The sequence below is a fragment of the Bubalus bubalis genome, chromosome 13, assembly GCF_019923935.1.
Source record: "Bubalus bubalis isolate 160015118507 breed Murrah chromosome 13, NDDB_SH_1, whole genome shotgun sequence".
Taxonomy (NCBI): domain Eukaryota; kingdom Metazoa; phylum Chordata; class Mammalia; order Artiodactyla; family Bovidae; genus Bubalus; species Bubalus bubalis.
In genome coordinates, this window is record NC_059169.1 from 19,242,309 (window position 1) to 19,266,556 (window position 24,248).

Consider the following 24,248-nt stretch of genomic DNA (forward strand, 5'->3'; position numbering starts at 1 on the left):
TCCACTGACCACTGTCACTGTCGCACTGTCATGTGCCCGGCCGGGATAACAGGAACCAGCCCCGGACAGAAAATCCACGACAGGCCTCTCCTTGGTCTACAACTGTCCCCAGACACTCAGCAAGTTTCCAACTGAAAATTCAATATTCCACCTTTTAAAGTAATTAAACAAGGAGGCCATGGGGCTGGGGTGGCTCTAAAGCCTTGGCAGTCTGTGCGCACAAACCAAAACCTAAGCCAGAAACAGTGCACTCAGATCTGAGAGAAAAACTTAAGAACAACCAACCACAAGCAGCCAACCATCCTTCCCCAAAACAGGCAACTGCTTAAGCTACAGCCAATCTCATCATGTTCTTCGAACACGAGTGACACGTTCTTCGAACATGAGTGACAGATCCTTGCACAGTTTCTCTCCCTTAGAAAGTCATATAAAAAAATATGTTTCTCTATTTTCTGACGCCTAAGCAAGACACACCTGAATCACTCAGTGGCAAACAAAACATTAGGAAAAAAATCCCAGGATGCAAAACTCATCAAATGCAAGAAGCTCTGGTTAACAGTGGTCAGATGGAAGATGGACTCAGGACCCTAGTTGGGACCCCTCTCACCCTTTCCCCTGAGGTGAGCCAATAGGAGAAACCCAGTGAAGCATCTGGGTACCGTCTGATACTTCAGAACTAGAAACGTATGTAGGATATAGTGTGTCTTGTTCCACTTGGGAGGCAAAATTCATACACCTCTTCAAGGAAATTAGTGCTCACCACTTGATATCTGTAATATACACAATGAAATGACTGGTAGTACAAAGACAGCAATTTCACTCAGCAGCCAAGCACTGACAATTCCAAGGGGACAAGGGGGCAGCCATCCCCCCTCTGCTGTGAGAGACGGACCAAACACTAAGGATGGACCCCAACTCATGCAGCAGTATTCACCAGTGGACAAATAGTTGTTTGTTAGTAGTAAAATTGGGGGTAGTGTCCTCAAAGGAAGCAATAAGGGGACCCTAAAACATCTAGGGATGGAATAAATAGGTTATTCTCCTGCCCACTGATCCTGTGCTCATAACACTGTCAACACTGGGATTTGCACACTAGAATTGCACTCTCTGCACATGAAATCAACTGCTCTCAAGCTCAAAAAACCTTAACCAACACCCCCTTCCCATTCCTATAGGAGCAGGTAGGAGTCAACACATGGAACTGCTTCCAGAGAGACAGAGGTTCTGCATTCTAATAATCTTTCTTAGAGCAGAGATTCATTTCTTAAGTCGGGAATTTGACCAAGGGCCTGTGGAACAGTCAGGGGTTAATGACATCGGTGCTGAGACACAGAGGCAAACAAGCCAAGGAGTGAAGCATCAAACGACCTCTACGTCTGAACACTTCTCACTACTCTCCACCCCACCCCCAACCATGCTAGGAGTTGTGAGTTGGATGGTGCCCCCTCCTCAAAAAGATAAGTTCAAACATGACACCTGTGAATATGACCTTATTTGGAAGCAGGGTCTTTGCAGATATAATCAAGTTAAGATAAGGTCACCCTGGAGTAGGGTGACCCTATATCCAATATGACTGATGTTCTTATGAGACTCAGACAAACATGGGGACAATGACCATGTGACATCAGATGCAGAGACCACAGTGCTGTAGCTGGAAGCCAAGGAACACCAAGGAAGGCCAGTGAACACCAGAGGCTGGAGGGAAGGATTCTCCCCTGGAGCCTTCAGGAGAGCAAAGCCATGCCAGCACCTGGATTTGGGACTTGTAGCCTCCAGAACAAGGAGACGATAAACTTCTGTTGTTTTAAGTCACCCAGTTTGTGGTGCTTGGTTATGGCAGCTCTAGAAACTGATCGTCTAGCCTGAGCCCACACTTCTGTCTCCTCAGCTTTACTAAGATTCCTAATTACTTCTTCTGTCACCTCAGCTTTACTAAGATTCCTAATTACTTCTTCTGTCACCTCAGCTTTACTAAGATTCCTAATTACTTCTTCTGTCACCCCTCCAGTGACCATCAGAGGAATCTTTCAAATCCACATTACATCACATCCCTCCTCTGCTCTGGACCATCCGATGGCTTCCATCCCACAACCGCCCATTGTCCACTGCTCAGAGACCAGCTCCCTCCTGTCCGCTGCTCACTCTCCTCAGACATTCTGGTCTTCCTGCCATTCCTCCAACCTGCCCAGTTAGCGCCTTCCTTAGGGGGTCTGCCTTCCTTAGGACCCCCTGCTTCAGACCCCCTCCCCCGGGTGACAATGTGGCCCCCACCTTCATGTCACTCAGACCCTGTAAGGCACCTCTATTCAGGGAGGCAGCCAGGATGTTAGCCCACCTCTCTCTCTGTCACATCCTCCCCATAAGAACAGGAGCCCAGTGAAGGCAGGGCCTTGTCCTCCTGTTGCACAGGCTCCCACACGTATCGGGCACATAGAGACCTAGGCAGGGAGACCAGCAACTGGAGACACCAGCAGAATGGGCATCTCTGACCTGGGTGCTTGGATACCCAACCTCGCTTTTGGTGTTAATGGAAGATGCTCTTTAGGCAAACTATGTATAACAATCACTTAGATATAATCAGATGTTAGTATCTCTAATTTCTAAGTGATACATTTTGACTTAATTTGTGAAAGAGGAAAATGAAAACTTCTAAACAAAATTGAATCATTATCCTTAACAGATTTCATCAGAACAGTGATGATTTAGTAATACTGTTGCACTTTTATATACTTTAGGGTTTATGTGACTTAGAGTGTAGTAGTGACATTTCCTGCATTGGAGAAGGAAATGGCAATCCACTCCACTGTTCTTGCCTGCAGTATCCCAGGGATTGGGGAGCCTGGTGGGCTGCCGTCTATAGGGTCGCACAGTCAAACACGACTGAAGTGACTTAGCAGCAAGCAGCAGCAGTGACATTTCTGGACTTCCCAGGTGGTGCCAGTGGTAAAGAACCTGACTGCCAATGAGACAGGATTCAATAGCAAGAGACTTGGGTTTGATCCCTGAGTCAGGAAGATTCCCTGGAGGAGGCCATGGCCACCCCCTCCAGTATTGTTGCCTGGAGATTCCCATGGACAGGAGCCTTGGGGGTTACAGGTCTTTGGGTTCATCCTCCAAGGCATGAACACCACCTGCTCTGAGAAGGGGGTGTTTACTATGAATCCAAGGAGAATGACCTGTGGGGAAGTTTGTTCTTCAACACACCTGAGAGAAAAGCAATTCCCCAGACTTCTAGAAACCACTTACATCTTTCAGTATCAGAATCTGACTTGCATCTTCTAGGTACTGCAACTGATGAGTTACTAAGATTGTGATTTTCTCCTTCAAGGCCTGACGAATACACCTACAAATGCAAAAGGCACAGTATGCAAATGCACATTAATGGGGAGCTTCAAACTGGAAACTTATATTTTGAAAAAAACAAGACAAAGACTACACATTAGTCAAAAATCTGCAGTTTAAATACCAAATCAATAATAAAAATTAAACATAAATCAATTAGTCTTGCTAGGTTCTTACATTTATCCCCAGTAAATTTGAACCTAACTCTGACTATGCCAAAGCCTTTGACTGTATGGATCACAATAAACTGTGGAAAATTCTTTAAGCAATGGGAATACCAGACCACCTGACCTGCCTCTTGAGAAAACTGTATGCAGGTCAGGAAGCAACAGTTAGAACTGGACATGGAACAACAGACTGGTTCCAAATAGGAAAAGGAGTACATCAAGGCTGTATATTGTCACCTTGCTTATTTAACTTTTATGTAGAGTACATCATGAGAAATGCCAGGTTGGATGACGGACAAGCTGCAATCAAGATTGCCAGGAGAGAAATATCAATAACCTCAGATATGCAGATGACACCACCCTTATGGCAGAAAATGAAGAAGAACTAAAGAGCCTCTTGATAAAAGTGAAAGAGGATAGTGAAAATGTTGGCTTAAAGCTCAACATTCAGAAAACTAAGATCATGGCATCCGGTACCATTACTTCATGGCAAATAGATGGGGAAACAGTGGCTATTTTGGGGGGCTCCAAAATCACTGCAGATGGTGATTGCAGCCATGAAATTAAAAGACGCTTACTCCTTGGAAGAAAAGCTATAACCAACCTAGACAGCATATTAAAAAGCAGAGATATAACTTTGTCAACAAAGGTCCATCTAGTCAAGGCTATGGTTTTTCCATTAGTCAAGTATGGATGTGAGAGTTGGACTATAAAGAAAGTTGAGAGCCAAAGAATTGATGGCTATTGAACTGTGGTGTTGGAGAAGACTCTTGAGAGTCCCTTGGACTGCAAGGAGATCCAACCAGTCCATCCTAAAGGAGATCAGTCCTGTGTGTTCATTGGAAGCACTGATGTTGAAGCTGAAACTCCAATACTTTGGCCACCTGATGAGAAGAGCTGACTCATTTGAAAAGACCCTGATACTGGGAAAGATTGAGGGCAGGAGGATAAGGGGACTACAGAGGATGAGATGGTTGGATGGCATCACCAACTCGATGGACGTGAGTTTCAGTGAACTCTGGGAGGTGGTGATGGACAGGGAGGCCTGGCATGCTGCAGTTCATGGGGTCGAAAAGAGTCGGACATGACTGTGTGACTGAACTGAAAAACTTCTAAAAAGTAGTCCAATGAAGGAGGCACCAATAGCTAAGTTTTTTTTTCCCCCCTAAAACTCAGCTTAACAATTATTTACATGTTTCATAAAGAAAAGCAACTAATACTGATATTCCTAAATTTGACTGAACTAAAATACTATTTCATCTCTATGTGGGAATGAGAAGAGAGATCTATGTCATATAAAAATGTGTACATTCTAGGGCAACTTTCTACATGATTATAATCAATTATGTAAATATTAGTAATGAAAAAACTAATAGATTCTCTGTAATCTTTGCCACAGTGCATTGGCTAGATACTTGCTCCCAAAGAACGTTAGACAGAAACTAAATCCTAGTGTGGCGTCCATCAGTCTCTGCAAAATTCCCAGTCCCAATCAGGAAGCAAGACTTCTTTCATTAGGACTGAACACCTTCCAAACATGAAAATAAAAGAACAGAACCCAAATGGCCCCAATCAAAATGGAAATCATCCAACAGCTCAGAGCACCCACCAGTTCTCTATAGTCAAGACCCCCCTCACTATTCAACCTTAAATTTTTTTCACAGAAAAAAAAATTACAACTGCTCCTACCTTTTAAAAGCAGACCCCTAGGAACTCAGCCCCAGTCTCATCCCACAGGGTCCACAACCCCTCTAGGGAAGCGAGTGTCCAGGTCTGGCACCCCCCTGACCATGGGCAGGGCTCCAGGCAGGTACTCTGGGAACCTAAGCCCCTCGCAGAGCAAATCTCAGGAGCATGGGCCACACCTCAGCCTGTGAGTGAGTCAGATGGAGAATCTGGAGGCAGCAGGCTGCAGCTCAGTCCCTCTCACGAGTCTGACGATGTCAGACAAGCAACTAAACCTCATTTTCTTCATCTCAGAACGTCAGTGACAACTTCTGAGAAATCAAACCACCGACACGCTCAGTAAACGTCAGCCCCCTTCTCCGCTCCTCCCTAACCACAAGTGGCCCTGTGCTTTGGACTCAGGACAGAGTCCTAAGGGGACACTCTGGACACTGGGTCTGTGATCAGAATCTGGACCCCAGGACTCAACACACAAACCATCGCTTCATTAAGTCCAAAAGGATTCATTTTTACCCTTTAACATGTGTTAGTTCAGTGTTCATACTAAGTTTCTTGACTAACACTTTTCTCAGATTTAGTACTAAAGCTTTTAAATAGAATTTTTTTCTCCTTAATTCATAATTACCTGCCAGTAGTCTAGGAAGGGATATGTTAATTAAATCTAATGGGCTGTAAAGTCCAAAATAGACCAACACAAAAGTTTTAAATTGTTTTCTTCTTAACATTCCATCACAGATGAGGTAACATAAATAATTACAACAAAGTGATCAGTTGATGGCTTTGAATTTTGCCTACATAATGCTTTTATCCAAATCATTAGGAAAATACACTATTTTCCAAGTTTTTAGAGTAAAGATTTCCAAGTCATGCCATAGAAATTACTGAGCAGCAACCAGTTGTTTAACTGTTATTCCTATATAAAGGTTGTGTTAATCCTATAATCCCACATATAATCCTATATAAGGGCTGGTCCCTGACAGCTCAGCTGGTAAAGAATCCGCCTGCAATGCAGGAGACCCTAGTTCAATTCCTGGGTTGGGAAGATATGCGGGATAAGGGATACACTACCCACTCCATTATTGCTGGGATTCCCCTGTGGCTCAGCTGCTAACCTGGATTCGATCCCTGGGTTGGGAAGATCCCCTGGAGAAGGGAAAGGCCAGCCACTTCAGTATTCTGGCCTGGAGAATTCCATTGACTGTACAGTCCGTGAAGTCGGACTATACAAAGAGTCCGACATGACTGAGCAACTTCACTTTTCTGGGGAGACACGGGAGCCCTGAGACTCTCTGGGAAAACATCCTGGAAAAAGACACAGCAAGTGCAGGGGTCGTGGGACAGAACATGCTGGGCTGAGGCGCCTTCCTGCATTCATAGCTTGGGGGCAGGTGAGGGCATTCATAAATGGTCAAGGGCACCCACTGAGGGCTGTGGGAAGACAGAGGGCAGGGGCGCCCCCTGGAGGAGTGGGAGGGAATGGCAGGGCCGCCTTCCTTCTGTGTCCTGTGCACTGCTCCCTGGCTCTGGGACAGAGGGACCAATGTGCAGAGACAGAGGGGGTGAGAAAGGACCCCACAGAGCCCGCACAGCCAGACCCCGAGTGGGGGTAGAGCTGGAAAGGCTGAGGGGGTAGACGGCAAGGAAGCCTGTTCTCTGTCTGAGGACCTGGAGCTGCTTCCTGAATGTGAAGAGGGGTCTGAGAAGGGCTGGAGCAGGAGGGTGAGCTGTGTAGACAGCAGCATGGGAGTCTGATCAGGACAGACCCGAAGACTTGATAATGCAGGAGGTGGGGGTCTGGGATGTGGGGCTGAACCAGAACAGGATCCACAGCTGGACACAGGTGAGAGAGCATCAGTTCACCCAAGGCCACTCATCTTCTGTGGGTGACAGAACCCATTTAGTGTTCACAGCATAATGTAAAACTCATGAACCTTAATGACCTTCCTTCATAACTGAAGGAATCTGTTCATCGTAAGCAGAAGTGTGATTCATTCACTTTTAATACAAAACCCTTCACATGACTAAGCTTCCACATGACCACCATCTCTCACAGCATATTGTTCGTCCAGTTCCCTAGCTTGAGAACACTCTCCAGCTGCTGCTGAGTGATTTCCTAAATGGCTTTTATGTTCTCTGCTTTTGCTTTAAATCACCCTAGAGAATGTGGTTCTGATTAACAAACAACTGTCTTAAGCCTGCTTCTCTCAAGAATATATCCAAAGTGGTACACCCAAAATATTTGAGAGGATTTTATAAATATCTCCTGTGTTCAAAAAAGAACTCAGGAGAACTTCTGTGATCAGCACACTGTACTTCATACCAATTGCCTTCCCCTGTGACATGGATGCAACAGCCAGTAGGATCTGTTCCTGCCCTGATGGGGAACTTGTGCAGATGTTCACAAGATGGGGTGACACACATTTGTGAGTTCAAGGTCGGGTCCTAGGAATAAAGAGGCTGAGATACGCACGATGCCAGGAGGGTGGGGGTAGGGAATCACTGTCACAGCACTAGCTCCTGTCACTGAACTCATGACAAGACACAGGCACTTCTCTAATGAAAAACTCATCAAGTCATGAACAGGAGAAGGTGGGAGGTCAGATCAGAGAACTGGAGGCCACGCCATGTGTCATCTGCCCTGTTCTCTCATGTTCTCAAAGATTCAGTGCTACTATGCAGGTTTGTATAAGTGTTACAATATATATATATAACACAAAATTTACCATTTTAACAATTTTAAGCATACAGCCCAGTGGCACTAAGTACATTCACATAGTTGTGCAGCCATCACCACCATCCATCTCCACGACTCTTTCATCATCCCAACACTCAGCACGTTTTACACCTGGGCAGGTTCCACCAAAGACTAACGACCCCTGCTTAGAAGACATGGAATCCCAGCTTCTCATATCCAGAGCTCTGAAGTCTCTTCACTTGGCTATCTCTGAGATTCACGTGACACTTTAACCATCAGTTTCTTAAAATTTGGTGACAGGGACTTTAAAGAGTTAATCATTACCCTCAATTATGCTGGACCTAATCTAATCTGACTGGTGTGCTTAGATGAAGCGGAGACTAAGACACAAGGACAGAGACACAGGACTGCAAATCAATGAAGTTGGAACACACCCTCCCTCCATGAACAAAAATAAACTCAAAATGGCTTAATGACTTAATCATAAGATGTGATACCATAAAACTTTAGAAGATATTAGAGGCAAACATTCTCTGACATAAATTATACCAACGTTTTCTCCTAAGGCAATAGAAATATAAGCAAAAATATACAAAAAGGGCTTTCCTGGTGGCTCACTGGTAAAGAACCCGTGTGCCAATGCAGGAGACATGGTTTCGACCCCTGGTCCAGGAGGGTCCCACATGCCACGGAGCAACTAAGTCCACGCACCACAACCACTGGGCCTGTGCTCTGGGGCCCAGAAGCCTCAACTACTGAGCCCACACACCCTAGAGCCGGTGCTCTGCTCAAGGGGAGCCACTGAAATGAGAAGCCCACACACTGCAACTAGAGAGAAGCCCCTGCTCATCACAACTAGAGGAAACCTCCACCAACAAAGAGCCAGCACAGCCATGAACAGATAATTATTTTTAATTAAAAAAAAAAGTAAGCAAACAGGACCTAATCAAATTTACAAGTTTTTGCACAGTAAAGGAAACCATAAACACAATGAAGAGACAACCTACAGAATGGGAAAAAATACTACAAATAACGTGACCAACAAGGGCTTAATTTCCAAAATATACAAACAGCTCATATAACCCAACAACAACAAAAAATCCAATCAAAAACTAAACTGCCTTTTTTTTAGGCAGAAAAACTAAATAGACATCTCTCCAAAGGACAGACACAGATGGCCAAAAGAAGCTCACCATTGTGAATTATTGGAGAAATGCAAATCAAAACCACAATCTGGTATCACCTCACACCAGTGAGAATGGCCAGCATTAAAATAACAGTGGCTGAGGGGAATGGAGTAAAGACAACCCTCCTACACTGCCGGTGGGATTATTAGTTGTTGCAGGCATTATGGAAAACATTATGGAGATTCCTCAGAAAACTAAAAACAGAATTATCTTATAATCCAGTAATCCCATTTCTGGGCATATATCTGGGGAAAACTATAAATCAAAAAGACACATTCAACCCTATGTTCATAGCAAAACTATTTACAATAGCCGAAACATGGAAATAACCTAAATGTCCATAGACAAATGAATGGGTAAAGAAGATGTGATACATATAGACGACGAAATACTACTCAGCCATAAAATAAAAAGAAAGAAAGAATGCCATTTGCAGAAGTGTGGATGGACCTAGACTTTATCATACTAAGTGAAGTAAGTCAGAAAGAGAAAGACAGATATCATGTATCACTTATATGTGGAATCTAAAATAAGGCAAAAATGAACCTATCTATAAAACAGAAACAGACTCACAGACATAGTGAACAGACGTGGGGTTGCATGGGTGGAGGGGGTGTGGGGGAGGGATGGACTGGGAATTTGGGGTTAGCAGATGCAAACTGCTGCTGCTGCTGCTAAGTCGCTTCAGTTGTGCCCAACTCTGTGTGACCCCATAATGGACAGACAACATGGTTTTATGGTACAGTGCAGAGAACTATATTCAGGATATTCAATATCCTGAGATAAACCATAATGGAAAAGAGTATTAAAAAAGAATGTATAGCTGTGTATAACTGAGCCATTTTGCTGTACAAAGAAAGTAACACAATATTGTAAATTAACCATATTTCAATAAAAAATTTTTTTAAAAAAAGGACAAAGACACAGGGGTGCTCGAGGACAGAGGGGAAACCACGTGAGGACACCGTGCGGTGGCTGCCGCAGAGACCAAAGCTGCCCGCGTGCTGAACTCCCAGCCTCGAGAAATGTGAGAGAATCAATTTCTGTTCTCTAAGCACCTCCATCTGTGACAACTTGGTAGAGTGAATGTTTTTGTCCTCAAAATGCATACATTAAAACCTAATCCTCACTTTTTTGGTATTAGGAGGTGGGGCCATCAGGAGGTGATCAGGTCATGAGGGTGGAGCCTCCATGAAAGGGATTAGTGTCCTGATAAAAGGAACCACAGGGCTCCCTTACCCTTCCAGCATGAGAGGACACCGGAATCAGACCCTCACCAGACACTGAATCTGCCAGCACCCTGACTTGGACTTTCTCAGCCTCCAGAACTGAGAGAGATAAACTTCCATTATTTCTAAGCCACGCAGCTCTGGTTCCTGTGAGAGCAGCCTGGATGGACACAATCCTAGAAACTAACATAGGACCTGACAACGAGAATTCCCAAACAGCTTCTCTCTGCTGAACACCCTGCCTCCTCCAGGCGAGGACATGCCTGCTGTCCTACTCACAGCCCTGCTTCCTCCTCCCTCCACACCTGAGCTTCTCCTCTTCCTTCAGCAGAGGACTGGGTCCTCTTCTCAGCCTCCACACACACCCACCCAGCCTGAAGGCCCCCAGGGCACTGCCCGCCCAGCTCTGGGCACAGGGAGCTTTCCAACTTCAGTGAAAGCCTCAAGCTGCCACTTCCATTTCCACTTAGTACTTCCTACCCTGTATGGAAACTCTCTAAGCCGTGACTCTGCTGAGCTTTCCCAGGCATCTGTGTTAACAAGCTCCACATAGAGACAGGTTCCTCAGAGACAGGAATGAGAGCTGGGTGTCCTAGTCTCCCTTATTCGGCCCAGTGTGGTCCTTACCCTCTCCTGGCTCACCATCCTCCTTGTAAACTGAGAGGTTTTGTGTAGGAACATCTGTAAGGGCATCGATCTCAGTGTATACAGCAGGACATTAATAAGTGCAGCTGGAAGGCTCGTTGGCTTTACAAGGTGAACAACAGCAAGGGAACTAACTGTGGGGTAGATGTGGAGGCTGTTTCAGAAAAAGAAAATTCATGAGGCTTTCAAACAGGCCAGTCTAGACTCCACCAGAGGCCTCAATCAGTGTGTGTTAGGACAGAAAAGCATCAGAGCTCTTCTCCTTCAGGAGTTCTGTGGCCAATAAAGAGCCACTGACAACAAATTCCAGAACAAAGTGAGAGTCAGGACTTCAGCCAAGATATCGAGTTTCAAATTCAAGGTTACCCTACATGAGGGTCTAAGTATTAATTCTAGTAAGAATCCATTGCTGCTGCTAAGTCGCTTCAGTCGTGTCCGACTCTGTGCAACCCATAGACGGCAACCCACCAGGCTCCCCCGTCCCTGGGATTCTCCAGGCAAGAACACTGGAGTGGTTTGCCATTTCCTTCTCCAATGCATGAAAGTGAAAAGTGAAAATGAAGTCGCTCAGTCATGTCCGACTCTAGCGACCCCTGGACTGCAGCACACCAGGCTCCTCCGTCCATGGGATTTTCTAGGCAAAAGTACTGGAGTGGGGTGCCATTGCCTTCTCCGAAGAATCCATTAAGCAATGTTAAATAATTGAGTCATATTCAGATGCGAAATAAATCATTTGCAAATTCTAGTCTTTATTAAGTATTTCCAAACCAACAGATTAATTAATAAGCATAAACCAAAAGTCTTTCCACAGAAGTCCTATGTCAGTACTGAAAACTTCACTTCTAATGTGCCTTGAACACACGATGGAGGAAAAGGGCTGGCATCCAGTTACCAGGTTACCAAGTCCTACTCTCTGATTTAAAAATTTTACATTGCCCTTCTTATCCCTGGGGTCTGGATCCATCAACTACAAGTCATGGAGGAATCTGCCATCTATCCCTCACTCCCTAAAGCATGGACCCCACTCTCCTCCACACACTGGAAGCACCTGCTGTATTTTCCTGTCCTGACCTCATCATGATGTAAGATTTCTCTAGGATGGATCTTCTGTGGAGGGAAGGGAGTGGAGAGAGGAACACCAGGGCAGAGGGAGCTGAGTCTCCTGGAGCACAAAGACCTTCCTGAGCTCCCTTCCCTGATCCCTACAGGGTTCCTGGAAAGAAGAAATTATATAAAACAGGTGCAAACTCACTGTTCGAACAAATGCCTGCTGACTCCTGCATCCACTGAGCTGAGCGGATCATCCAGGAGGTAGATGTCTGCGTCCTGATACACAGCTCTAGAAAATGTAGAGAGACGTCAGGAGAAGACACTTCACACTCCCTGGGTCTCATCTCTGAATCATGATGGCGTCCAACAACTTCATGTTCATTCCAGGAGCCCAGGGAAAGGGCCAAGACCCTGCTTCACACAGGCCCACCCGGTGAGCGGGGTCTGCCTGCTCACGTCCACTAGGAGTTGCAGAGGAGGAGGGGCAGGATGGCAACTGAAACCCCATCTACCTGGCGAGGCTGACCCGGGCTTTCTGGCCTTCACTCAGCGGGGTTCCTCCATCTCCTGTCACAGTTAGATCTCTTTCCTTCAAATTCTGAAAATCCTGTATGGAGATAGAAAAGGGGAAAAAGAAAAACATTTAAAATGTGTTCTCCTGCCATCCTAACCTTTTAACATAAGTTCTTTATACAAGTGTTTAATCAACAGCAATGGGCTTATTTCATAGTGACTATACTGTAACCAGGAAAATTAAACTCTCATATTCTGTATTTTTTTCAAAGCATTTATGCATTTTACCACTTTAACACGTATTTACTAAGGATTGACTATACACCAGGCACCGTTCTGGGCACAATGAATTCATCCACGAGAAAACAGAGCCCTTAGAATTTCTTTCCATGGTGGGAGGTGGGTGATATGGAAAATTAACCCGAGCATAAGTACCCAGGACAAGAAGGAAAAGGAAGCCAGCTCAGGGGGATGGAGAGTGAAGGAGGGAAGTGAGTCCACACTGGATGGGGAGGGCTCTGCTCAGAGTGGGTGTGAGCAGATCTGGGGGTGGGGAGGGGCTCAGGCAGACCTGGAGAGGCTGCTCCTTACAGATGAAGGGGTGGGTGCAGGGACCACGGGGAGATGCCCAAGGTGTTCATGACAAGGAGGCAGGAGAGCAGAGCAGAGTAAGAATGAGGGGAGTGAGGGCAGAGACAGAGCAGGAGGAGCCTGGGGGCACTCCAGTAAGAGGAGGAGGGGGAGGGGAGGACTGACATGGTCTGAGGTTTACAATGAAACTCCTGTGCTTTGCAGAAACCAGGCAGTAAGTGGGGAAGGGTGAGGGCGGATACAAATGAGGACATTACTGGAATAAGCTAGAGAACAGTGGGAATGGAGAGACGGGGTCACACTCCAGACACATTTGGAAGGCAGAGTTGTGAGACCTGCTGACGGGATGGGTGTGGGCTGTCAGAGGAGACTGTGGTGTCTGGGGTGAGGAGGGGGATGGACAGGGTCTCCATTTACTGAGCTGGGGAAGATGGTGGAGGCAGGTTTAGGAGACATCACTTGTGGACAAGCTGAGACGAGCTCTCGGTGACGTCATGGTGCAGCTGGACACGCAGGTGTGAAGGTCTGTGCTAGAGACACAGGTGTGAGAGCTGGAGGCCCAGGAGGTGAAGGCAGAGGACTTGTTTTATCTCAAGTTATCAGTTGTCCTGATCTTGGTCTCTGCTTCTTACTTTCAGAGAAGGGATAACACCTCGCCAATGTCTTCACAGTGATACTTAAGGCAAGTCATACAGTGACAGACAAGGTCAGTGACAGACAATGGGAGCAGAAAGAGCAGGCTGGGCAGGAAAACCAAAAGGAAAGAAACAGTCTGCTCGATGTACACCAAGCATATCAGCTGGGCTAAGCTGATGCTTATCTGTGAAAGCAGGAAAATCTCAAAAGTTAAGAAGGATATGAAGCTTTGACTTGAGAATCTGGGAATCTACCATAAGTTATATTTGAATATTATTTAAGAAGTAAATGGACAAATCAATTTTCCCCAGAGTATCTGGGGAAATTTTTAAAAAATGACAACAATATCCCCCAAATGACAAGATAACAATCAGGTTTAAGTTACACAATTATTATGTTAGAAATCTTTGAATTATCTACTAAACCCCTCAGGCATCAACCTAAGATACACAGCAGTACCTTTCTGCAGATGACGCCCTCACTCTCTGTTTCTACTTTAGCAAATTTGGGGAGAAAGCAGGGAGCACACTGGAGTCTGCATGAGAAACAAGTCCTTTGATCTCCCTAAGTCTCACATTCCTCTTCTACAGAATGTGCTGCAAAAACAAGAGTCACTGAACTCAAAAGTGAGAACACCCTCTATAAATGGAAAAAGGACTAGAATTGATTGCAACTTGCTACTGGTGGCTGATGCCTATTTTCCCATCAAACCAACAGTGGGACCACATTCACAGTGTGGGTCATAACACGTAAAGCACATGACCATAAAGAGAAGAGTGTCCATCATAACCCTCCCTGACAGGCACACAGACACACAGTGTCCCTGCTCACTCAAAGCTTAACTGGGGTACATCCAATGAAAGGCAGCAACTGATCTGTCATGAAAATTGATCATTATTTTATTTTCTTTCTTTGACAAGTTCAGAAGTTATTACCATCTCTTGATTTGGTTTTCATGAACAACAATGAGCCACTTTAAACAGGTTCCCAGACCTATATTCATGTGCACACACACACACGCATACAGAGTTATTGGCCTCTGTTTCACTGTTGAAGTCCTGCAAACTGTTCCACTCAGCTTTTATGCTTTTGTTTCATTTTGCTTAATAGTAACACATCATAGCACAACAACCTTAACCATGTTCTAGAAAAAGCACCTAAATCCACACATTCACTTAGCACAGTTAGGGCACAAGAAACAGGCTCTCTCTGAGCCTGGTAGCAAGACTGCGACTGCATTGTTGACTCTGAACATTATTTATGGGCCAGACCCAAATGAGAAAACCATTTCACAGGATTTGCAACAAAATCCAAGTCAGGCTAAATTCCTAGCCACCATTTTCCAATTAGGTTAAAGGGAAAAGCCTGACTTGCGTATAGACTACAATTCCCCCCACCGACAGGTGTTCTTATTCACGTTATTTTCCTTTAAGTTTCCCCAATTCTCACTGAACAGCAGACACACACATTAGAGGCAAACTAGGAAACAGCAAAGCAGATCTGATGTCATCCATCCAGAAGCACATCAAGGGCCCTTCAGCGATGGTGGAGACTTACAGTAGAAGCATCACCAAGCAGACTGCTGAAATGGTAAATGTGGGCAAGACGTGAGGCCCTGGCAGAGGAGGGCTGGACTCGAGAGTCAAGCAGCAGGAGCCCTGCCTTCCTTCACAGCTTTTCTTCCATGTAGAATCACCCCTCCTCTCACAGTCTGTCAATATCCTGCCCATTTTCCCAGGCTCAGCCCAAGTATACTCTCGCATGAAACCATCTTGGATTCATCTCTACCTGCTGGGTTCCTAAGGCTCTGTTTACATCTCTCATCTCTCATGAAAGACCATCTTATTCTGCTCCATCATTTGTACATGTGTATATGGCTTCTCTCAGGTCCTGGGGGGTAAGATCTGTGTACCAAGCTCTGTGCTGGATCCTGATGCTGATTATCTCTAATCCTCACAACAAGCTAAGAGGAAGCACTGGCCCCATTTCACAGATGAGGAAACTAAGACTAAGTGAGGTCGTATCACTGGTCTGAGGATGGTCAGCTGCTAAACAGAAGAGCTGAAATCTGAACCAGATCATGTCCTTTCAAACCACTTCATAGCCTTTTGCTCTTTCACATCACACGGCCCAGGGGGTGACTGAAGATTATATCTGAAATGAATGCAACACTAAAATAACTCAAGTCTTGAAGGCCTCTATACCTAGACACAGAAGGATCTTATTATCTATGATTGTCAAGGCAACCTGAAAAGAAAATGGCCAAGTTGCCAGAAATGTGTAAATATGAGATGAAAGTATAAACTTACAGGCGTCCAAGAGGGCTTTGTAAGGTCAAGCAATATATATGGGAAAATATCAAACTAGAATTTATCAACATGATACCTGTAACTAGGTAATGCCTAAAACTTTTTAAAGTCCTTAAAAAAATTTTTTTATAAAAACTTGTTTATGGCAAATAGATGGGGAAAAGGTAGAAACAGTGACAGATTTTATTTTCTTGGGCTCAAAAATCACTGCAGACAGTGACTGCAGCCATGAAATTAAAAGATGCTTGCTCCTTGGGAGAAAAGCTGTGACAAACCTAAACAGCATACTAACAAGCAGAGACATCACTTTGCCAACAAAGGTCCATATAGTCAAAGCTATGGTTTTCCACTAGTCATGTATGGATGTGAGAGTTGGACCATAAAGAAGGCAGAGTGCCGAAGAATTGATACTTTTGAATTGTGGTGCTGGAGAAGACTCTTGAGAGTCCCTTGGACTGCAAGGAGATCCAACCAGTCCATTCTAAAGGAGATCAGTCCTGAATATTCATTAGCAGGACTGATGCTAAAGCTGAATCTCTGATACTTTGGCCACCTGATACGAAGTGCCAACTCATTGGAAAAGACCCTGACACTGGGAAAGACTGAGGGCAGGAGCAGAAGGGGACAACTGAGGATTAGATGGTTGGATGGTATCACCGACTCAATGAACATGAGTTTGAGCAAGCTCCAGGAGATGGTGAAGAACAGGGAGGCCTGGCCTGCTGCAGTCCATGGAGTCGAAAAGAGCTGGACAGGACTTCGTGACTGAACAACGACAACAATGAAATGTTTACAGATGAACTAATCTGAGGTCTAGGATCTGCTTTAGAATACCGGGAGATGGGGTGGGGTGTTGGGTGGAGGGGTGGCACAGGGCAGGGGTAAAGACCTAGCAAGACTGGCCACCAGCTGACCCCGGCTGAACCTGGGGGTGGGAACATGAGGGTTCATTACATTGTGCTCTCTTCTACAAATTTTTGTTAATTGTCCATTAAGAAAAGAATCTAAAAGTGAATGATACTTCACCAAATGAAACAAAGGCATTCTGTGACCATCATTATCACACCAGAATTAAAACAGCAACATATATGACTGCATACTTATGCAAAGTCCAGCATAAAGCAACAAATAAGACCTTTCAAATTCAAAAAAAAAAAAAAAAGAACTTTTAAGAAACCTTAGAGCTTAAATCAATGTTATCATAATTCGACCACATGCAACTCAAGAGTCACTACTCACCTCTTCCAAAGCACAAGCCTTTATTACTTCTTCATATCGTTCTTCTTCATATTTCTTCCCAAATAAAATGTTACTCTTCACAGTTCCTGGAAACACCCAGGGCTGTTGAGAAACATATGCGATCCTCCCGAGCGCGCTGACCTTCCCCTGGCTCGGGGGCAGCTCCCCCAGCACAGCGCTTAACAGTGAGGACTGCAACAGACGGGAACACACACATGTGAACAGGGTGCAGTCAGGATGGAACATGCCCCGCAGCACAGCAGACCCCACCCTGGCGCTTGATACACGATATCAGAAGAGTATAAAGTACAGCTTTGGATACTGCAGGAAAAAAAAATGGAAAAGAGCCATTATTGGTCACCGTAAACTAAAGGTTGAAAAGGAATATTAACACGATAACAATCTACTCTGCCTGATCCCTCAGATGAAATGCTCTACTCAGCAAAGACTAAGAATGTTTAACATCCTTCACTAGCAGAGCAGACTAGCAGGATGTATATTTTCTGTATCTAATGTTTAATGCAGTTGCTCCTGCATCTGGGTATCTTTTACTTGACAAATAGTTGTTCTTAAAAAGCTATGTGAGGCTTCCCTGGTGGTCCAGTGGTTAAGAATCCACCTTCCAGGATGGGGGGAAGGGATAGTTAGGGAGTTCAGGATGGACAGGTACACACTGCTGTATTTAAAATGGATCACCAGCAAGGACCTACTGCACAGCTCATGGCACTCCATTCACTGTTACATGGCAGCCTGGATGGGAGGGGATTTGGGGGAGGATGGATGCATGTGTATGGATGGCTGACATACACCCTTCACTGTTCACCTGAAACTATCACAACATTGTTAACTGGCTACCCCCCAGTACAAAAGGAAATGCTAAAAAAAAAAACAATAATTATATTCAGATAACAAACACTGAAAAAAAGAAGAATCCACCTTACAATGCCAGAGACTCTAGTTAGATACCTGGTCCCCTGATGGGGGAACTAATATCCCACATGCCCAGGGCAACTGAGCCCACATGTCACAATTAGAGATGCTATGCACTGCAACAAAGACCCAATGCAGCCAAACACATAAATAAGTATATTATTTTAAAAAATAAGAACTAACTAGGACTAGGTGTGAAAAATATATCCAAAGATTATTATTTAAAACAACTCTGAGGTTGTTGTATTTGAAGAACAGAAGTCCATCATGCCCAGGGGATTCAAATCCTGGGCTCTGTGACAACCTAGTGGGGTAGGATGGGAAGAGAGGTGGGAAAGAGGTTCAAGAGAGAGGAAACATATGTATACCTATGGCTGATTCATGCTGATGTATGGCAGAAACCAACACAATATTGTAAAGCGATTATCCTCCAATTAAAAATAAATTTTAAAAAACTCCTTCATAGAGGAAATCATCACCCTCTCGTGTGCATGCCCCACATTTAGGTTTCTGTATTTTGTGGTACAAAACACAGGACACTAAGTGCACACGTACATGTCCTTCACATCTCTTGTAACACAGAGAAATGACATGCCTATGTCCACGCCATCAGAGCACTGACCACACTGGGCTGAAATAGTCTGCCTGCATATCTGTCTTGCCCCAGAACCTGGTTGCCTCTGGAGGACAGAGGTGTCAAGATCTGGCTCATGTCTATATCTTTAGCTCCAGCACGTGGTTGCACATTCCCTAATGTGCACTGATGGGACCAAGTCAAGTCACATGAAGAAATGCTCAAAGCTTCCTGGAAGAGCCTTCACCACCTCCAGACTTCCTGGAGGGGCCACTGTGACAAAAAGAAGTCCCCACTGTCTCCGTCCATCCTGAACAGCTGCCACATAAATAATGTCCTTCATTGAGACGTGCAAACTCCCCACAAGCAGTTCCCAAGTATGTCACATGAAGCATGAAGAAGGAAAACACAGTGTGCATTTATCCCAATGTAGTTGGCCATGAAACCTTTTTGCAAAACTAATGTTCCTAGAGAAACACTTTTCTAGATACACCCAATTCAAACTCAAACTGAGTCACACTCAGCTCTGGGCTCCACTCTGAGGACTGAATAGGGGCTGTGGCATTGCATCAGGCTGACAAAAGTCATCATAACTTACCTTTCCTGCTCCCACAGGTCCGACCACAGCTAACAGTTCACCAGGTCTGACAGTAAAGGAAAGGCCTTGTAGGGTTGGGATTTCTGATTCCTGCAAATTAAAGTTTATAAAAATGCACCCATTTCCATAAAGTAATATACATTACTTTAAAAAGTAGAGAAAGTAACGTAATAGTCACTGATATCCTAACATTAACTCACATTTTTCTCCTTCCTATTTTAAGATACTGTGTCTCAAAGGCATTTTCATCCAATCCTATGTCTTAGGGGGTTTGAAATAGTTTTAAGTTGCCTTTAGGAAGCCTCTTTCTTTTACCAGATTGACATATGGATTCAGCTCTAGACACCCACAGAATTTAGTAGCAGAGATGAGAAGACACCTTTCTGAAATGCAAACTGAATGATGCATACTAGTTTATTAAAATAATGTACTTAATACAATATCCAGTGTGGAATGTTTTCAATAATTTATAAGTTTTCATCAGGACCCTTGGTTTTAACTGTCTCATTAATCTCCACAAAGCAGCAGCATAAGAACCTGGCATGCCTGGCCTTTTACTAAATAAATAAATTGAAAGTGAAAGTTGCTCAGTCGTGTCCAACTCTTTGTGATCCCATGGACTATAAAGTCCATGGAATTCTCCAGGCCCGAATACTGGAGTTGTTAGCCCTTCCCTTCTCTAGGAGATCTTCCCAACCCAGGGATTGAACCCAGGTCTCCCGCATTGCAGGAGGATTCTTTACCAACTGAGCCACAGGGAAGCCCAAGAATAATGGACAGGTAGCCTGTTCCTTCTCCAGGGGATCTTCCTGACCCAGAAATTGAACTGGGGTCTCCTGTATTGCAAATGGATTCTTTACCAACTGAGCTATAAGGGAAGCCCTAAATAATTTCAAATCTCCACTAATCTCTCCATTTTCATTTGAAAGAATGAAACTCAGTAATGTTCAGCAAGCAAAGAGGCACTTTATATTAAGAAGTCACTCTTGGTAAATTAACTCTTATAAGTAATCTTCAAAGCTCTAAAGAGAGCTTTAATTCAACACCTACAACAACAACAAAAAAAATGGGTTATAAAGAAATTAATTATGACACCATGGGTCAGAGTGATAAAGCCTCAATTTTGTACATGATACATGCATTATGTGTCCTGGCTAAACAGGGCAATAAGGTACTTCTACTGTAAGAAAAATATAAAACATGAAGGTATATGTGACAACACATAATCCAACTCAAAGGTGAAGGACAAAGTACTCTTCATGCCTATCACAGGTCACGTTCCTGAGAGACTCAGGGTGTCTGTGTGTCTTTACATATCCTGAGTGTTAAGAAAATAGTAACTTCTATGTAAAAAAAAATATAAAAAAGTTTATATGTGATTAAGTAAAATGCTCAAAAGACTAAAAGCACACAGTCTGGATTAAAAGTCTGAAAAATCTTCAAACTGAAATTTTTTTCTAGAAAAAACTGAACTGATTAAACAACATTCACATACTAAAAAAATGACAATGATTTTTCATCACCAAAAAAAAAAAAACTAGTTTCATATTTTAGGAATGAAAAATCTATCAAAAGAAACTACATTTTAATATACAAGAAACATTTTTTAAGCCTTTTAAGCTTCTCCACTTTCCCCCTTAGTCAGTCTCTCCATCAAAAGGCTTCCATAAGCCTCTTATCCATCTTCATCAGAGGTGCAGACTGACTGAAAACCACAATCATAAAAAACTAACCAATCTGATCACATGGACCATAGCCTTAGTCTAACTCAATGAAACTATGAGCCACGCTGTGTAGGGCCACCCAAGACAAACAGGTCATGGTGTAGAGTTCTGACAAAACGTGGTCCACTGGAGAAGGGAATGGCAAACTACTTCAGTATTCTTGCCTTGAGAACCCATAAACAATATGAAAAGGCAAAAAGATAGGACACTGAAAGATGAACTCCCCAGGTCGGTAGGTGCCCAGTGTGCTACTGGAGATCAGTGGAGAAATAACTCCAGAAAGAATGAAGAGATGGAGCCAAAGCAAAAACAACACCCAGTTGTGGATGTGACTGGTGACAAAAGCAAAGTCCAATGCTGGAAAGAGCAATATTGCATAGGAACCTGGAATGTCAGGTCCATGAATCAAGGCAAATTGGAAGTGGTCAAACAGGAGATGGCGAGAGTGAACATCGAAATTTTAGGAATCAGCAAAATAAAATGAATGGAATGGGTGAATTTAACTCAAATGACCATTATATCTACTACTGTGGGCAAGAATCCCTTAGAAGAAATGGAGTAGCCATCATAGTCAAGAAAAGAGTCTGAAATGCAGTATTTGGATGCAATCTCAAAAATGACAGAATGATCTCTATTCGTTTCCAAGGCAAAGCATTTAATATTATGGTAATCTAAGTCTATGCCCTGAAGAAGCTGAGCTGAAGTTGAATGGTTCTATGAAGACCTACAAGACCTTCTAGAAAGTGAAGTGAAATCGCTCAGTTGTGTCCGACTCTTTGCAATCCCATGGACTGTAGCCTACCAGACTCCTCTGTCCATGAGATTTTCCAGGCAAGAATACTGGAGTGGGTTGCCATTTCCTTCTCCAGGAGATCTTCTCAACCCAGGGATTGAACCCAGGTCTTCCACATTGGAGGCAGATGTTTTACTGTCTGAGCCACCAGAACTAATACCCAAAAAAGATGTCCTTTTCATTATAGGGGACAGGAATGCAAAAGTAGGAAGTCAAGAAATACCTAGACTAACAGGCAAATTTGGTTTTGGAGTACAGAATGAAGCAGGGCAAAGGACAATAGAGTTTTTCCAAGAGAACTCACTGCTCAAAGCAAACACCTTCTTCCAACAACGCAAGAGAAGACTCTACACATGGACATCACCAGATGGTCATACCGAAATCAGACTGATTATATTCTTTGCAGCTAAAGATGGAGAAGCTCTATACAGTCAGCAAAAAAAAAAAAAAAAAAAAAAAAAAAGATGGGGAGCTGACTGTGGCTCAGATCATGAACTCCTTATTGCCAAATTCATACTTAAATTGAAGAAAGTAGGGAAAACCAGTAAACCATTCAGGTATGACCTAAGTCAAATCCCTGTGATTATACAATAGACATGAGAAATAGATTCAAGGGATTAGATCTGATAGAGTGCTGGATGAACTATGGACAGAGGTTTGTGACATTGTACAGGAAAAAGGGAGCAAGACCATCCCCAAGAAAAAGAAATGCAAAAAAGCAAAATGGCTGTCTGAGGAGGCCTTACAAATAGCTGAGAAAAGAATCTCTTCTGATCTCTTGTGAAAAGCAAAGGAGAAAAGGAAAGATATATCCATTTGAATGTGGAGTTCCAAAGAATAGCAAGGAGAGATAAGAAAGCCTTCTTCAGTAATCAGTGCAAAGAAATACAGGAAAACATTAGAATGGGAAAGACTACAGATCTCTTCAAGAAAGTTAGAGATAACAAGGGAATATTTCATGCAAAGATGGGCACAATAAAGGACAGAAATGGTACAGACCTAACAGAAGCAGAAGACATTAAGAAGAGGTGGCAAGAATACACAGAAGAATGATACAAAAAATATCTTCACTACCCAGATAATCACAATGGTGTGATCACTCACCTAGAGCCAGACATCCTGGAATGTGAAGTCAAGTGGACCTTAGGAAGCATCACTACAAACAAAGCGTCTGGAGGTGATGGAATTCCAGCTGAGTTATTCCAAATCCTAAGAGATGATGCTGTGAAAATGCTATACTCAATATGCCAGCAAATTTGGAAAACTCAGCAGTGGCCACAGGACTGTAAAAGGTCAGAGTTCATTCCAATCCCAAAGAAGGGCAATGCCAAAGAATGTTCAAACTACTACACAATTGCACTCATCTCACACGCTAGTAAAGTAATGCTCAAAATTATCCAAGCCAGCTTCAACAGTACGTGAACTGTGAACTTCCAGATGTTCAAGATGGTTTTAGAAAAGGCAGAGGAACCAGAGATCAGATTGCCAACATTTGTTGGATTATCAAAAAAGTCAAAGAGTTCCATAAAAATATCTATTTCTGCTTTATTGACTATGCCAAAGCCTTTGACTGTGTGGATCACAATAAACTGTGGAAAATTCTTTAAGCGATGGGAATACCAGACCACCTGACCTGCCTCTTAAGAAATCTGTATACAGGTCAGGAAGCAACAGTTAGAACTGGATATGGAACAACAGACTGGTTGTCACCCTGCTTATTTTACTTATATGCAGAGTACATTGTGAGAAACGCTGGGCTGGATGAAGCACAAGCTGGAATCAAGATTGCCAGGAGAAATATGAATAACCTCAGATATGCAGATGACACCACCCTTATGGCAGAAAGCAAAGAATAACTAAAGAGCCTGTTTATGGAAGTGAAAGAGGAGAGTGAAAAAGTTGGCTTAAAGTTCAACATTCAGAAAACTAAGATCAAGGAATCTGGTCCCATCACTTCATGGCAAATAGATGGGGAAACAGTGGAAACAGTGAGAGTTTATTTTGGGGGGCTTCAAAATCATTGCAGATGGTGACTGCAGCCATGAAATTAAAAGATGCTTGCTCCTTGGAAGAAAAGCTATGACCAACCTAGACAGCATATTTTAGAGCAGAGACATCAATTTACCAACAAAGATCCATCTAGTCAAAGCTATGGTTTTTCCAGTAGTGATGTATAGATGTGAGAGTGGACTATAAAGAAAGCTGAGAGCAGAAGAATTGATGCTTTTGAACTGTGGTGTTGAAGAAGACTCTTGAGAGTCCCTTGGATTGCAAGGAGATCCAACCAGTCCATCCCAAAGGAGATCATCCCTGAATATTCATTGGAAGGACGGATTTTGA

The 24,248-nt window shown here is 43.7% G+C and overlaps 1 protein-coding gene across 1 annotated transcript in view; it reads right to left on the reverse strand.

The window, feature by feature from the left end:
- The window catches only part of LOC123464531 (ATP-binding cassette sub-family C member 4-like), a 159,087-nt gene that overhangs the window by 83,879 nt on the left and 50,960 nt on the right, over nt 1–24,248 (reverse strand). The window contains 5 exon segments of the mRNA XM_045162456.1: nt 3,247–3,343; nt 12,204–12,290; nt 12,514–12,608; nt 17,290–17,481; nt 19,392–19,481. Of these exon segments, the coding sequence (XP_045018391.1) occupies nt 3,247–3,343; nt 12,204–12,290; nt 12,514–12,608; nt 17,290–17,481; nt 19,392–19,481 (561 nt within the window).